General features: G+C 41.2%; 1 protein-coding gene across 3 annotated transcripts in view; it reads left to right on the forward strand.

The window, feature by feature from the left end:
• Positions 1–15,798, forward strand: part of LOC108702565 (potassium voltage-gated channel subfamily H member 6) — a 67,943-nt gene that overhangs the window by 49,230 nt on the left and 2,915 nt on the right. For 2 of the 3 annotated variants that reach the window (XM_041578596.1, XM_018238118.2), the window contains exons 5-9: positions 3,985–4,410; positions 7,406–7,805; positions 7,941–8,140; positions 14,446–14,698; positions 15,245–15,438. In XM_041578596.1, the coding sequence (XP_041434530.1) occupies positions 3,985–4,410; positions 7,406–7,805; positions 7,941–8,140; positions 14,446–14,698; positions 15,245–15,438 (1,473 nt within the window). Of the gene's footprint in view, positions 1–973; positions 1,077–3,984; positions 4,411–7,405; positions 7,806–7,940; positions 8,141–14,445; positions 14,699–15,244; positions 15,439–15,798 lie in introns of those variants that run through there. The other variant, XM_041578597.1, reaches the window with a different exon arrangement.

A 15,798-nucleotide genomic window follows, 5' to 3' on the forward strand; every position in this document is an offset into this window, starting at 1 on the left:
ATTTATTTTGTTTTTAATTCCAAGATATTAAGGGATACATGTACTGTTAATATGAATGAATTTTGTTACAACAGCGCCACCTGCTGGTCATTTTCCCACCATTCTGACCACCAAGTAGTCAAGGAAGTTGTCAGGAGAAAGAAAGAGGCTGCTCTGATGTTCTTCTGCTTAGGAAAGATGTGAGGAAGGTTTACACTTTTTTTTCCATAAGCAGAAGAACATCAGCCTCTTTCTTTCTCCTGACAACTTCCTTGACTACTTGCTGATCAGACTGGTGAGAAACTGACCAGCAGGTGGAGCTGTTGTAACAAATAATCATATTAACAGTACATGTATCCCTTAATATCTTGGAATTAAAACAAAATAAATAATTAATGTACATTGCAAAATTGCTTAGAAAAGCCCCCTCATCAATTTTAAATTCACTTATTTTAAAGGTTTACTTATCCTTTAAAGGGATTGCTCCCCTTTGAGTTAACTTTAAGTAGGATGTAGAGAGGGATTTTCTGAGACAATTTGTAAGTGGTTTTTTATTTTTTATTATTTGTGGTTTTTGAGTTATTTAGCTTTTTATTCAGCAGCTCTCCAGTTTGCAATTTCAGCTGTCTGATTGCTAGTGTCCAAATTACCCCAGTTGCTATGCACTGGTTTGGATTAGAGACTGGAATATGAATAGGAGAGGCCTGAATAGAAAGATGAAAATACATTTGTAGCCTTAGTGAGCCCTATTGGAAACTTGGAAAGAGTCAGAAGGCAAATAATAAAAAAAACTATAAAAAAATAAATTACAAAGACCAATTGTGAAGTTGCTTAGAATACTCTTCATTTTGATGTGGGTGTTACTGTTCCGTTATGAAACAGCAGAGCGTCTAGATATGACGGAGGGGAGAGAAAAAGTTGTGTGCCGGGGGCGATCTATACAGAGGGAGGGGCATGGGGATGCATACATGACGGTTGGGGCTGAAGAGAGAGAGAGGTAGAAGTGCATTAAATCAAGTGAAGTCATATAAAGCAGAGCAATGAATGGGTCTCTGCGAAACATATCTGAAATGAGCCTGAGAACGCAGCTGAAGCCGGTAAGTGAGCGCACGGTGGGGCAAGGGGGATTTGTGTGACACTCGGAACTTGCAAAAGCAGCACCTTCCCTAACACAGGAGTGCTGCTTCATTTTCACACACACATCAGGGGGTTAAAATAATGCGCTGCACATTAGCCGTGCTCTTGCTGTGACACATTCACACTTGCACCGAGAGTTTTGTGTTCCCTTGTACGTTCTTCTGATCATCTGACTGAGCATCACAGACAATTCTGCGCCTCGGAGGTCCTCATGTGAGGCTCTGGCAGACGAGCTGTATCAAGCTGGTGGGAGGGGGTGCTTCGATGAGATTGGGGTGAAAGTGTGAGCCTTCATCAGATCCTGACTTTGCACCTCATCTGCTGTGGTAGAAGCCATTAAGCTGAGTGTAAAGGTAGGTACCAGGGCTCAACCAACCATCATCGGACATTATTGTGGTTGGGCATAGTGCCCAAGGGAGTCCTGAACTTTTGGGAATGTCAGGTGCAAAGTAAAACAACATGCATTCTCTAAAGGCAGCAATAGTAGCAGCATTTCCATTGGTCATAACTAGGGGTTTTTTTCCGCTCTATCGCTGCCGACATACAGTAGGTCTCGTCGAACAAAGCGAGCATTGGGGATTTGCAGGGATATTATGTCCTGTGCTTGCAGTATTCCGTGCCCATAGGCGTTACTGTCTATTTATTGGAGAAAAGGGGGTACAATTATTATTACTTTATGTGCTAGTATGGGGTGAATATTTCCTAGTACTCATGACTGTCTCAGTATTTTTTCTGGTGAAGATGGTAGTCCTGCTTTGCTTTATGACTTGGATTTTGGAGATGGATTCTAGAGATGGATTCTAGAGAGCTATAGACACCTGTTATCAGGTGATAAATAGCAGAACCCACAATTGCATGGGACAGGGGGCTCAGGCTGTAGTTGAGATCTTTTGTATGGTGTGCTGTTTCTGTGTCCTTCCACTGCTTTAAACTCCCTGCCCTCCACAAAAATAAGCCATCGTGCAGACAGATGGGGTAGAGAAGGGGCATGATGAGACAGACCTCTGGCAGCATGCTAATCCCTCCTGAGGATTTTTTGCACCATAGATATGCCAATGTTTAGGATAAAAATAATACAGCTATGGAATCCATCATCTGGAAACCCCTTCTCCAGAAAGCTCCAAATTACGGAAAGGCTGTCTCCCGTAGACTCAATTTTATCCAAATTTTTAAAACATGATTTCCTTTTTCTGTGTAATAATAAAACAGTCGCTTGTACTTGATCCCAACTAAGATATAATTAATCCTTATTGGAGGCAAAACCAGCCTATTGGGTTTATTTCATGTTTACTTGATTCTCTAGTAGACTTAAGGTATAAAGATCCAAATTACAGAAAGATCCGTTATCCAGAAAGCCCCAGGTCCTGATAACAGGTCCCATACCTGTACAAGAACCGAATCACAAAATTGGAAAATAGTTACTGCAGTTCACTTATAGCTCTGAAGTTACTTCAGATTTGTGGATGTCCCCCTTAAAGAAGAATTCAACCCTAAATTTAAAAAACTTAAAATCCTACCCCCCTAACCTACATAGACCCCCCCTCCCTCCTCCCCTCAGCCTAACTGTTACCCCGGGAAATGCCCCTAAAGTTTTACTTACCCCCTTGGTGCAGATTTAGGCATCGGAGTTCACGGGCGCCATCTTCAGCCTCTTCAGTAATCTTCGGAATGATACCGACGCAATTTTTGTGAGTTCCAAAGCATGCGCAGTTGTCGTGAAACAGAAAATTGCTCCAACTGCGCATGTGCCGCTATGCCGGTCTCATTCCGAAGATTTTCCGAAGAGAAGAAGATGGCGCCCGTGAACTCCAATGCCTGAATCTGCACCGAGGGGTAAGTAAAGCGTTAGGGGCATTTTCCCGGGGTAACACTTAGGCTGGGGGAGGAGGTAGGGGAGTAGGGTTTTTTTAACTTTAGGGTTGAATTCTCCTTTAAAGGGAAAGACCTCCCCCCCATCAGTAATTATAATTTCTTAGTTAATATCCCTATCCGATGCTCCTGTTTCCTGAAAACTGCACCAACCCGGGGAGGAGAGCAAAGACATTTACAGTAAGAACGTTGTCCTGTGACCTGATAATTAGCAAAGTCTGTTTTTCTATTTGACCGGTGCCGTACCCACATTAGCATTTCCTACCCATAACCTGACCACTACACACAATATACACTGACCCACTGCAATCAAATCTTCCACGTTTAGCACATGCCTCTGGCACGATGATTACGTAATGGTGAGATCCCCTTTATTGACCGTTGTCCTTTGTGAAGCTTCACAGCAGTGGTTGCCTAAGTTTTCTGTTCAAGTCCCACTTGATCCTTTGTCCAAGCTCATCCTTTCGCTCATGAGACTTAAGTAAATATCAGTATATCAGTCATTTAGCCATAGTCCCGAAAACACCTAGGACGGTAAATACTTTCCAGATCTCAAAAATAGACGTCAAGATGGGCTTTCAGGTGTATTTCGGAGAGCAAAGGCCATTCTGCAGAACTTGAAGAAGGTGCCATCCACGGGAATTCCTTTGGTAGAGGTTGAAACAAATAACTGTGTAACGTATTGTATGACCAGCCAGGGTTACGTACAAGGGCATCCAAGGGCATGGGTTGTGTCCTGCCCCACTAAAGGGCGACGCTAGCAAAGCTGTACAACACTGAGGAACTTTTAGCACCAAATTACTGATCCTACATCAGGTCACTTCAGTCTCCATCGGGGTTGACCTTCAATTTTGCCTCCTAAATTTAACTGTACAATTATACTTTGATTTAATTTAGTTAGGTAGCTTTATCCAGGCGTTTGCATATCATAATCACAACTACTCAGAGTGACTTTGGATAAAAGATTGCTTGATATTAGTGATCCCTTCTCACCTGCAGGTTCTTTCCTTGGGGGCTGACGTGCTGCCGGAATACAAGCTGCAGGCGCCGCGGATTCACCGATGGACCATCCTCCATTACAGCCCTTTCAAAGCAGTGTGGGACTGGCTAATCCTGCTGCTGGTCATCTACACCGCTGTCTTCACCCCTTACTCAGCCGCTTTCCTTCTAAACGACCAGGAGGAAGAGAGGAGCTGGGAGTGCGGCTACTCCTGCAACCCGCTCAACATTGTGGACCTGATTGTGGACATTATGTTCATTGTGGATATTATTATAAATTTCCGCACCACCTACGTCAACCTAAATGATGAGGTGGTCAGCCACCCGGCTAATATTGCCATCCATTATTTCAAAGGCTGGTTCCTCATAGATATGGTGGCAGCTATACCCTTTGACCTGCTCATCTACAGGACTGGGTCAGATGAGGTGAGTAGTGTAATCCCCCATGTTTTACTGCAAAAGCATGTTTAAAATGAGTTACTCTTTTCTAGTCCATACAGCAACCTGGTATCAACTACTATTTGCCCTAGGAATGAGCATGAGGAAGCTTGACTTCAGTAGTGTTTAAGCCCTGGGCAAAACACAGTTTGAGGCAACATTAATTATAATATATAGGAATGACCATTTAGCTTTTGTTAAACTACAACAATATCAACCTACTGTGAATCCTAGGAGCTGCCAATATCAATGACAACTGAAGGGCTGAAGGTTGGGCAATGCTGTTTTGCTCTGATGACACCATCATCCCATGCTGTCTCCATGTAACTATACTTCTACTATTTACCCATCACTCAACGGCTGTTCTGCATAGTTGCCCCCGAACTATCCCCTCTAATGAAGGCTGTGTCTCAAGGGGTGTGCCAGCGAATAGGTCACCAGCAGTTCATTTGCTAATGGCCTGGCCTTAATGGAACAGTAGTCATGGGGGCAGCCATTCAAGCACAGGATACACAGTAGATAACAGATTAGTACTACTATAGTTTATATAAACAAGCTGCTGTGTAGCCATGGGGGCAGCCATTCAAGCACAGGATACACAGTAGATAACAGATAAGTACTACTATAGTTTATATAAACAAGCTGCTGTGTAGCCATGGGGGCAGCCATTCAAGCACAGGATACACAGTAGATATCAGATAAGTTCTGTGGAATCCTATTGTATGCTACAGAGCTTATCTGTTATCTGCTGTGTATCCTATGCCTTTTCTCCTCTTTCAGCTTTGAATGGCTGCCTCCATGGCTACACAGCAGCTTGTTTATATAAACTATAGTAGTACTTATCTGTTATCTACTCTGTATCCTGTGCTTGAATGGCTGCCCCCTTGGCTACACATCAGCTTGTTTATATAAACTATAGTAGTACTTATCTGTTATCTACTGTGTATCCTGTGCTTGAATGGCTGCCCCATGGCTACACAGTAGCTTGTTTATATAAACTATAGTAGTACTTATCTGTTATCTACTGTGTATCCTGTGCTTGAATGGCTGCCCCATGGCTACACAGTAGCTTGTTTATCTAAACTATAGTAGTGTTTCTAAAGCAAACACACCGTTTTTACCAGTGCAACACAACTCTACATTATTTTGTAATTTCTTTAAAACTCTTTCATTTTTTGTGTGTTACCGTTCCTTTAAGTTATTGACCACTGTGTTTCTACTTGTGAATGATAATGAATATTCTCTATATACTGTTTCATCAGCATGAACAAATAAACATTTGCTCATCTGTTTATTCCAACTATTTGAAGACAACTTTACATCCAGGCTATACTATATATGGCAGAGGTGATGTCACGACGTCCTATTAAAATTAGCTACATTCCGTGACTCAGCTTCATTAACACCAGTCAATTTGAATCAGGATGTTGGTACTTCAAGAGCTGAATTTAGATCAAGCCTCACATATAATATTTAATACATATTTTCAGATCACTTGCAGCTTGAACTCCCCCATACTGACTAGTGTAAGCAACAGAGCCCAACTCTTCATTTCAATGCAATTTCTGTATTCCCCCAAATCCCCTCTGTTTGGGCATGAAAGTACAGGCAGCACAGAAAATGAGCAGAATACAAGGAAGTCATTATTTCTGATTGCTTCATGAAGAAGACTAACACTATATAATTCTCTTTCATTTCATAGTGACTTTACAGGGCGCAATGACTAGAATTAGAATGGCAAACAAGTGCACTTGGAAAAGGTTGGGTAGTGTTATTGCATCTGATATGGTGAGCTTACATTTTCCAAACATGGATAAAGGATAATGTGCATGGAGCAGTTAATAGTCTTTTTTTGTCTGGTTGGACTAACCACAAGGTTCTACTCTGGAATCACTTTGTATTTAAGGTATTAATGACTTCAAGGGTCTTTGTACTTATAGATTACACAGTTTTGTACAGAATGTACACAAGGTGTAAACAGAGACCTTAATAGATGAGCTGTTTGAGCATCTAAGCAGTAGGTGAGACTCAATTTAAATATATTCAGGATTATGAACTTTAAAATATATGCTTACAGTCTTAATTAGACTTCATGAGGCTAACCCTTGCTGGAGAAGGGTTAGGACGGTGATCCCCAACCAGTAGCTCGTGAGCAACATGTTGCTCTCCAACCCCTTGGATGTTGCTCTCAGTGTCCTCAAAGCAGGTGCTTATTTTTGAATTCCAGGCTGGGAGGCAAGTTTAAATTGTATACAAAACTAAGTATAGTACCAAGTAGAGCCTCTTGTAGGCTGCCAGTCCACATAAGGACTATCAAATAGCCAACACAGCCCTTATTTGGCACCCTAAGGGACTTTTTCATGCTTGTGTTGCTCCCCAGCTCTTTTCACATTTGAATGTGGCTCACGGGTAAAAAGGTTGGGGACCCCTGATCTAGGACGACTTTTAAATAAGGGAAGAAATGTTACTGTTGTCCTATATTAAGTATATAGTCACATTATGGATATTGTATCATCTTATAAGTTGGGTTTGTGTACAGTAGAGAGTGTGTAAGGAGGACATATGGCATCGTTCTCTTTAGGAGACCTTCATGGATGCAAAGCAGAACATACAAGACTATTGTATCCGATACTATGTCTGTAGTTTGCTGCCCAATAGATAAGGCTTGCCTGACCTTTGGGTTTATCTGCTAAAAATGATATGCTCTAAACTGGCTGCTGAACCATCTCAAACACTTGGTTCCAAGCTGACATGAAGAACCTCTGCTAAAGTTTTGAAGTTGCTCCAAAGCAGTTCAGTGTTGCTGCCCTGACTCCAGCTAGTTTTAAACCATTTCCAAAGAAATTAAATTCCATGCTTGGTTAGTATTGAATATATCAGATCAAAGATATAGGGCATATCTCACTTTTAGCTTATACAGACTGAATCTGACATTCCATTTGATTTAGCATTGCTTATCTGCATGTTCTCTTCATACATTTAGACCACCACGTTGATCGGCCTCCTAAAGACAGCACGACTGTTGCGATTGGTGCGTGTGGCACGGAAGCTTGACCGGTATTCCGAATATGGAGCAGCTGTGTTATTCCTTCTTATGTGCACTTTTGCACTCATTGCCCATTGGTTGGCGTGTATCTGGTACGCCATTGGAAATGTAGAGCGCCCTCTCATTGAGCATAAAATTGGCTGGCTGGACAATCTTGCCGCTCAAATTGGGAAGAGCTACAATGATACAGACCTTAGCTCGGGGCCTACCATCAAGGACAAGTACGTGACTGCTCTTTATTTCACCTTCAGCAGTCTAACCAGCGTTGGATTTGGCAACGTCTCTCCCAACACCAACTCAGAGAAGATCTTCTCTATCTGCGTCATGCTGATTGGATGTAAGTATTTCGGAGGCATGTAGTATGACGTCCTAAGAGTGATGATATAGAATTCAAATGATTTGATAGGACCTATGATAAAACCTAATAATAAAAATAAAACAAATAATACTGTATATTTTTTCTATCTTTCAGCCCTCATGTACGCAAGCATCTTTGGGAACGTCTCGGCTATAATCCAGCGTCTTTATTCGGGCACGGCACGTTACCACACTCAGATGTTACGGGTGAAGGAGTTCATACGTTTCCACCAGATCCCCAACCCACTACGGCAGCGACTGGAAGAGTACTTTCAGCATGCCTGGTCATACACCAATGGCATTGATATGAATGCAGTAAGTTCAGAGGCCATGGCTCCAGAGCAATAGAGCATGTATGGCCAGCAGTAGAATGAGGCTTACTACAAGCTCTGATCCAACCTGATGACCCCTATTATTCTTCGCTGTACTACTTCTTGTCCTGTAGTAACACTTTTGTCCAACATTAGGCAACACAAAAATTGCATTTCATGCTATACTTTAAACTTTGCCTCAAACACATTTAAGAAGCTGATCCACATTGTATAGGCGTTGCTTATGCAACTACAATCGTACCCTTTGGGGTGCAGAATCATTTTCACGTGCAGAGAAGATTTCCTGGCACAGGAGATGTGAATGTATTGCAGTGGGTACAGTACAGCAAAGAAGGTGAATGTCTATGTTATGGGTCACCGCACTCTCCAAAAGTAAGTGGCACATGGCTGCCCCAAGGGCTGGTATTGATCAACTTCCTGAACTCAAACCAACGGGTTTGAAAGGAATTGCATTCTGGAGGCAGTGGACCAATCCATTTCAATTAGGACAGCCCAATAATAGCAAAGCAAAAGGAATCAATAAAATAGAGGGCGCCTGGGGAGAGGCACTCAGTGTGTGACATCCAGGTACTTATGTACCGCGTGCCATGGAGGCGCCTCTCCATTCTAGGAAAATCTGTATTTGGCTTCCTCTGAACTGGCTCATTTAGAACCAGGATTTACAATGCGGCATGAATGATATTTTAGAGGGCCATTAGTATTACTACACTACTCCACACTGCATATTACTTTATTGATTCTTAGGCAGTTTCACAGGGGTTTCAGGACCTTTTGCAACTTCATTTTGGGTTGTCAGTACTCAACGTCAGTTGGACAGGGCAAGCATTCATCCCAATGACAGCACTCCAGCCATTATTAAAGTGCCTTTATTTAGCAGTTTGTGGAACGGCTTTATAGAACCATTTGATAGCCAATCAGAGCATGAGCATGTTGACAGGTTTAGACAAGTGTGAGGTCAATCAATGTTGGCCCTACTGGCTTGTGAATCCTTTAGGTAGCACTGAAAGACAAAGCCATGAAGCATGCGTTTGCCCAATACTGGTGACCCACAATTGTATCATACAGCTTTTTTTTTTTAAGTTCCAGTGAATTGTGTAGTCATTGGTCAGTGCGTGGTCACAAGCTATGGTACCCATTTAATCTGCTGTTATACTCTCAAACTTGGCACCTATGCATATGTCTAAATTGTACAAGAAGCTAAACAAACTGCCTAAAAATTAGATAATAGATAACCAATCTTTGGAAGGATCCATTTGATGATGGACTAGGCTTGAAGAGTAGAGAAGGCAGAATTAGAGAACTGGGCTTGAATAATTACTGTACCATGTACATGTATTAATTTTAAAGCTGAAGAACTTGGTATAGTGGATTGTTTCAGATGTTTTATTATCAAGCTCCTGCCCTAAGAATCTCTTTATAACATATTATCTGATGTGTTCAATATGGGTCATCTATCTATCTATCTATCTATCTATCTATCTATCTATCTATCTATCTATCTAGTGTCTATCTATCTATCATCTATCAGTCTTTTTCTAAATCTTTTCAAGGGAACCTTTGCTTGCAAAATATAGTCTAGAATCTTTAGTGCCCTTCGCAGATCTGGCTTGTGGAGCTGGGAGGTGATGGAAGTTGCATTAAGTTGAAGATCCGCATAAGATCCATTCATAAGAACATTGCCATATCAGTTGCTATGCTTCTAGAAACCCATGGCAACCAGTAGGTAAAATGATAAAAGCATTATATTGTTAGTTGCTGTGGCTTTCTAGACCTGAAACAAACATTGCACCTCCATTGCCCTCTTCTAACATTCCATGTCTATGGTATGTCTGGGGAATCTTGCATGTAAATAGAAACCATATTCCTGTGTCACAATGATAACACTGTCTAAAAATCATTCTGATTGGGCATCAGATCTATAAGAAACACCCAGGGGCCGATTCACTAACTTCGAGTGAAGGATTCGAAGGTAAAAAACTTCGAATTTTGAAGTTTTTTTTGGGCTACTTCGACCATCGCATGGGCTACTTCGACCTTCGACTACGACTATGACTTTGAATCGAACTATTCGAAGTAAAAATCGTTCGACTATTCGACCATTCGATAGTCTAAGTACTGTCTCTTTAAAAAAAACTTCGACCCCCTAGTTCGCCATCTAAAAGCTACCGAAGTCAATGTTAGCCTATGGGGAAGGTCCCCATGGGCTTGGCTAACTTTTTTTGATCGAAGGATATTCCTTCGATCGTTGGATTAAAATCCTTGAAGGATTTAATCGTTCGATCAAAGGATTATCCTTCGATCGTTCGATCGAACTATCTGAGCTAAATCCTTCGACTTCGATATTCGAAGTCGAAGGATTTTAATTCCTAGTCGAATATCGAGGGTTAATTAACCCTCGATATTCGACCCATAGTGAATAGTGGCCATTGTATGCTGTGTATAAGAACTGTTTTACTGCATAACCATCCAAGGTGTGGACGGACTATGCCTGAAGGAAACTCGTGTACCAGTTAAAGATAATGGAAAGTGTGTTGTGTGTGTATATATAAATGTATATAGACAACTAGATGTGTGTGTATCTCTAAACTATGTTTATAGGCATGTTTTAGAAGTAAATAGGCAGGCTATTAGAGTGGGAATGAATTGTTCCATATGAATAGTAGAGTCAGACCTTTGTCATTTGTCTTTGTGTCATCATTTAACCCTGCTGTGATATTCAAGAGAGTGTATGAGACTATATTTGTGTATATGTGAGTTGTGTGATTGTGTACCCATGTCTTATTTATGTGTGTGCATGCAGGAATCACTTGATGGAATTGTGTGAGCAGCAGCAGCAGTAGTAGTAGTAGTAGTAGTAGTAGTAGTAGTAGTAGTAGTAGTAGTACTAGAAATAGTAGTAGTTGTGTGCATGTGCTGCGATCTTGTCTTTACAGGATTCCTGTGTTCATTGAATTCATGCAGTTTCCTTAGGAATTGTGTCTGCATTGTGTTGGGAGTTGGATGTTGTGTTCTCCTTCTCTCCCTGGGGATCATGCACAGACCTCATGATTTTTCTTCCCTTTGAAAGGGTAAAATGCAACTTCCGTCAAGATCCCAAGCCAAGATCATCTGCCAGGCAAGGGCACAAACTTTCCTCCCTTCTTCATAGGATTCCAGGGGGGTAGACTGGTATATGGGTACGATGCCCCAGGAGAGGTCACTATCTTCACTGGATCGACTTTGCTCTGGTGACCTATATAACAATAGGATGGTAGTGATTGTGGAGTATAATTAGATGCTGATGTTAGCCTACACGGTGACTAGGTACACTATTATTGAAACATATAGGCTTAGTTTTTAGTTTAGACTTCCTTGTACAGTTTGATTTTAGTGAAAGTAAGAGATTTCCAGTAGGCACACATGTGAGGGGAATGTTAATGAAATCCAGTGTATACCTGCAGCTGTTCGCTCAATAAATAACCTAAGACTTTTCATAAAGGGTGGACAATATCTTCAGATGAAAGTGGGATCTAAGGCAAAATGCCACACAAATCCTTATTGACATTAGAAAGTTGGCCTAATACATGTCATACAACAACACCAGGATTATGAACCAACAGATCTGGGATAGATACGAGTAGAAAAATGTTAATGTAGGTAACGAGAAATAAGAGAATGTCTCCAGAGACATGATCAATACCATCAAACAGCTGCCTATAAATGGCTCTGCCGGTAGTCACCTATAGCTCAGCTGCATCCCAAAATTTAGACTGAGCTTTCATAACTAGATGACTTCTGGCTGCTGCATTAGTAGCAAAACAGAGACAAAACAAGATTAGTTTAGAGAATAAAGTGGCTTTTAAGCGTGATCACCGGACAGCAATGACATAATACAGAAGAGATCTGGATAATGGTTTGGGGAACACTGAATAAAGATTCAATACACTAAATATTAGGAATTGGTTGTTTAACGTAATCTACCAGACAGAAGTACCATAGAGTGTGAGGCTGATTGTCAATATAATTGACTAAATGACAGAGAAAAGCAGAATAATTTTTGCACGTTGCCCTTATATCACCCATTGCAGGTGCCTGTTATTGCTAATTGACTCCCCGTTATTATCTTGTTATCTTGGGACATCTCGCTGTCATTTACTAATTCAGTTCAGCAAGCACTAACTTTCAGGGATAGCATGGGATACCACGTTTGGTTAAACATGACTACATCTATATGTAATTTTTTGATGTTGAATATACATCAGGTCAAAGCATGAAAAAAGGTGAAGACATGAGAATTTTAAGATGAACTGTCTTCCCCTGTCAAAAAAATGGGGTTATACCAACCCATCCAAGAATTCTTAAGCAAGTTGGGGAGCTGGCCCTCCTTGGGGGGCTGGAGCAGAGATCTGGGGGCTGATACAGCAGTGGTTTTCAAGGAGGACTTAAATGGAAAAAGGCCACCAACGACTCGATTTAAAGGGAATAATGGGAATAATGAATGCTCTGTTAGGAGAAGCCCAACTTAAAGATCACTTCAGGCTAGAAAAAGCTGAAAATTGACAGAGCCGGCCCAAGGTGCAGAGCGCAGGCAGACCCTGGACATATTTCTTAAATGAGCACTAATAGATGGGTTATGTGCCTCTTGGTACTCTCAAACTTGCATTCAGAGTTTAAAAAAACGACCCCTCATCAGTCTCTAAAAATGATAATGAATCTTAATTTTAGCATTTCAAAACCAGGATTCATTTTTTCAGTATTAAGATAACAGAAATTTGTCATTTAGAGCTTTCAGACCTGGAAAAAAAGGCCGACAAAATGATTGACACACTGATTCCATATTTGGGAGCCCACCCTTTAGAAAGAATAATTGCCCTGCTAGAAGACCCAGTTTTCTGCCATTGGCGCCAATATTGCACCCTAAAATGCCTTCATATTCTCCTGATTTCATGGTGCCATGCACAAACTAAAGACACCCACCCCCAAGGGCAGCAAACCCGAAATATCAGAGAGTCTCCTCTGTGCGTGACTGTTGAGATGTTGTATTTTTTTTTAGGTTTTTGTCCAAGTGACATTCTCCCAGAAAAAATTTAGCAGGTATGTTTTGGTGAACTCCAGTAGGACCTTCTTAAGTTTGGTGGGTTCTTTCAGGTTTCCTACAACAGAGCCTCCTGTCATTGTGTTGATATGGATGGTGCAAGATGGTGCAGTTGAGTCTGAAGGTCCGTTAAGCTGATGGTTCTTTCCCTAAAAATTGATCTTCTATCCATTTTTCTCTTCCGTGCATGAACAGTGGCTCAAACTTCTTGATGGCTTTCTGTATACTCAATAACATTTAGGTCAATGGAAATGGACTTTGTCATTATTACGAAAGCTTCACCTGTCAATGCATTACCATTCAATTTCCAGATTCCATGTTTTTTGCAATTAAAAATGGAAAAGGGTTAGAGGTTTCATCTATGTTGGCTGGCACATGATGCATCAGCAGATGACTCCATCTCTCTACTTCACCCCATGTTGTTCCAGTCATTGGTACATTTTGCATGAACGGAGCGATAGGAGTGGCCATAACATTTGTAGACCTTTTTATGCTCTCCTGCCATTCAACCTTTAGGCCAGTTTGTTGGAGAATTTAGGAGATCAGCCCCGTGTATTGCTTGCAGCAATCCTTGTTTCAGAAGTGCAGAATTGTAAAAAGCCAGATGTTCCAAATGCTTGGTGACAGGAATTATTTTCCTTGCTTGGAACAAATCCCCCCCAAACTGATATAAATAACCCCCTTCTCATTTAAAGATTAAAGATTTAGCGATTGTGGTTTTTCAACACATTGCATAAAAATTTGAGTCTCAGATTAGATTGGGACCTTGAGATGGTTACCACAAGCCATTCATTTGGGATAGCCTGAGATATCTAGCTGGAGTGGACTGAGATATCACTTTGGGATGACTCAAGATGCATCTATAAATGCTGGGCATTGTAGTGAAAGGGCCATATTTCTTATACTGATTTTCAGTATGAAGATTCTGCAACAGAGCTGTCAGACTGGAACATAGGGGGGCAATGTGCTTTAATTTGTACTGTAGCAACCTTAGAAAGTAATGTAATCATTAAATATTGGCTTCTTTATTAAATAGCTCACCTGTTCTTTCCTATGTCTATTTAGGTTTCTTTGTTAGAATGGAGCAGGTGAACTTGTACTCTTCTTTCTTTCTCTATCTTTCTTACTTATGTTTGGGTCTCTGCTTATTTCTCCTTTCCCCATCTCGCTCTCTCTTACCTATTACATATCTTCATACCTTCCTATTCCTCCAGGTGCTGAAAGGATTCCCCGAGTGCCTCCAAGCAGATATCTGTTTGCATCTCAACCGCACATTGCTTCAGCATTGCAAAGCCTTCCATGGTGCCACAAAGGGATGCTTACGAGCACTGGCCATGAAATTCCGAACTACACATGCCCCTCCTGGAGACACATTGGTCCACTACGGAGATGTGCTGACCACTCTCTATTTCATCTCCCGTGGCTCCATAGAGATTCTCCGAGAAGACATTGTGGTGGCAATTTTGGGTAATAAAGTCCAGTTTGTTTATGTGCATGGCAAAACTGAAACCTACCTACAATGTTCTAAGACCTAGAAACACGAAAATGTATTGAAGCCTCTAATTTAAGGTCTACACAGGTTTTCTGTAATGTAATAAGGGATACACAGTAGTGAAAGTTCAAATGAACTTTGTACAGGAGTTGGATTTGGCCAAACATTTAACATCCTGTCAAACTGAATAAGTTCAGACGTATTTTTTCTCAAAATTTGATGTGCAAAAAAGGGTTCTGATTCAGTTTAGTATTCCACCAAATTCTTTGGAGGATTAAGCATTTGGAAAATTCCAAAAATAATGTGAAATCATACATCCAGTTAGAGTTATACACCTTGTACAATACCATAGGTTATATTTCTGCCAGTCCAGTAACTGAAGATGCGCAAAGAGCAGTCACCAATGGCCAAACCGGTGCAGTCAGAATCATAAAATGATGGAAGTCTACTAAAGACATTTTCAAAGGAGAGGTTTTGGGAAAATTCTCTCTAAACCTTGAGATTCTCTTTTTCGGTTTTAGGAAAGAATGACATCTTTGGTGAGCCAATTAACCTGTATGCCCGTCCCGGAAAATCCAGTGCAGATGTCAGAGCCTTGACATATTGTGACCTTCACAAGATCCAAAGGGAAGACCTTCTGGAGGTCCTGGATATGTACCCAACTTTCACCGACAGCTTCTGGAGTAACCTGGAGATCACTTTCAACCTCAGAGATGTGAGGAGGTTGGGGGAGATCAGGTGGTACAGAAAGTATAGACTTGTGCAGGGTACTAAAGTAGAGGAATTGAGGGCAAAACTGACATTACTCTTAAGAAGCCAAACAGGAGAGATGAGATAAGTGTAATTGTCTTCCCGCAGCTGCAGGATGGAAGTTAAATGACCAATATATATTATAAGGTGAATTATATTATATTGGGAGATCTTCTCCTCTTCACTACCTCCTTCTACCTCGGTGTTAGAAGTAATGTAGTTAGTAGTTGAGCCTAGGCGTTTCGGAAGAACATCTCACTACTACTGTAGTCATAGGAAGGGACCAGTTAGGTACATGCATTGCAGTAACTGTTTATCTCTACCA

This window comes from Xenopus laevis, chromosome 9_10S, assembly GCF_017654675.1.
Source record: "Xenopus laevis strain J_2021 chromosome 9_10S, Xenopus_laevis_v10.1, whole genome shotgun sequence".
Lineage (NCBI taxonomy): Eukaryota > Metazoa > Chordata > Amphibia > Anura > Pipidae > Xenopus > Xenopus laevis.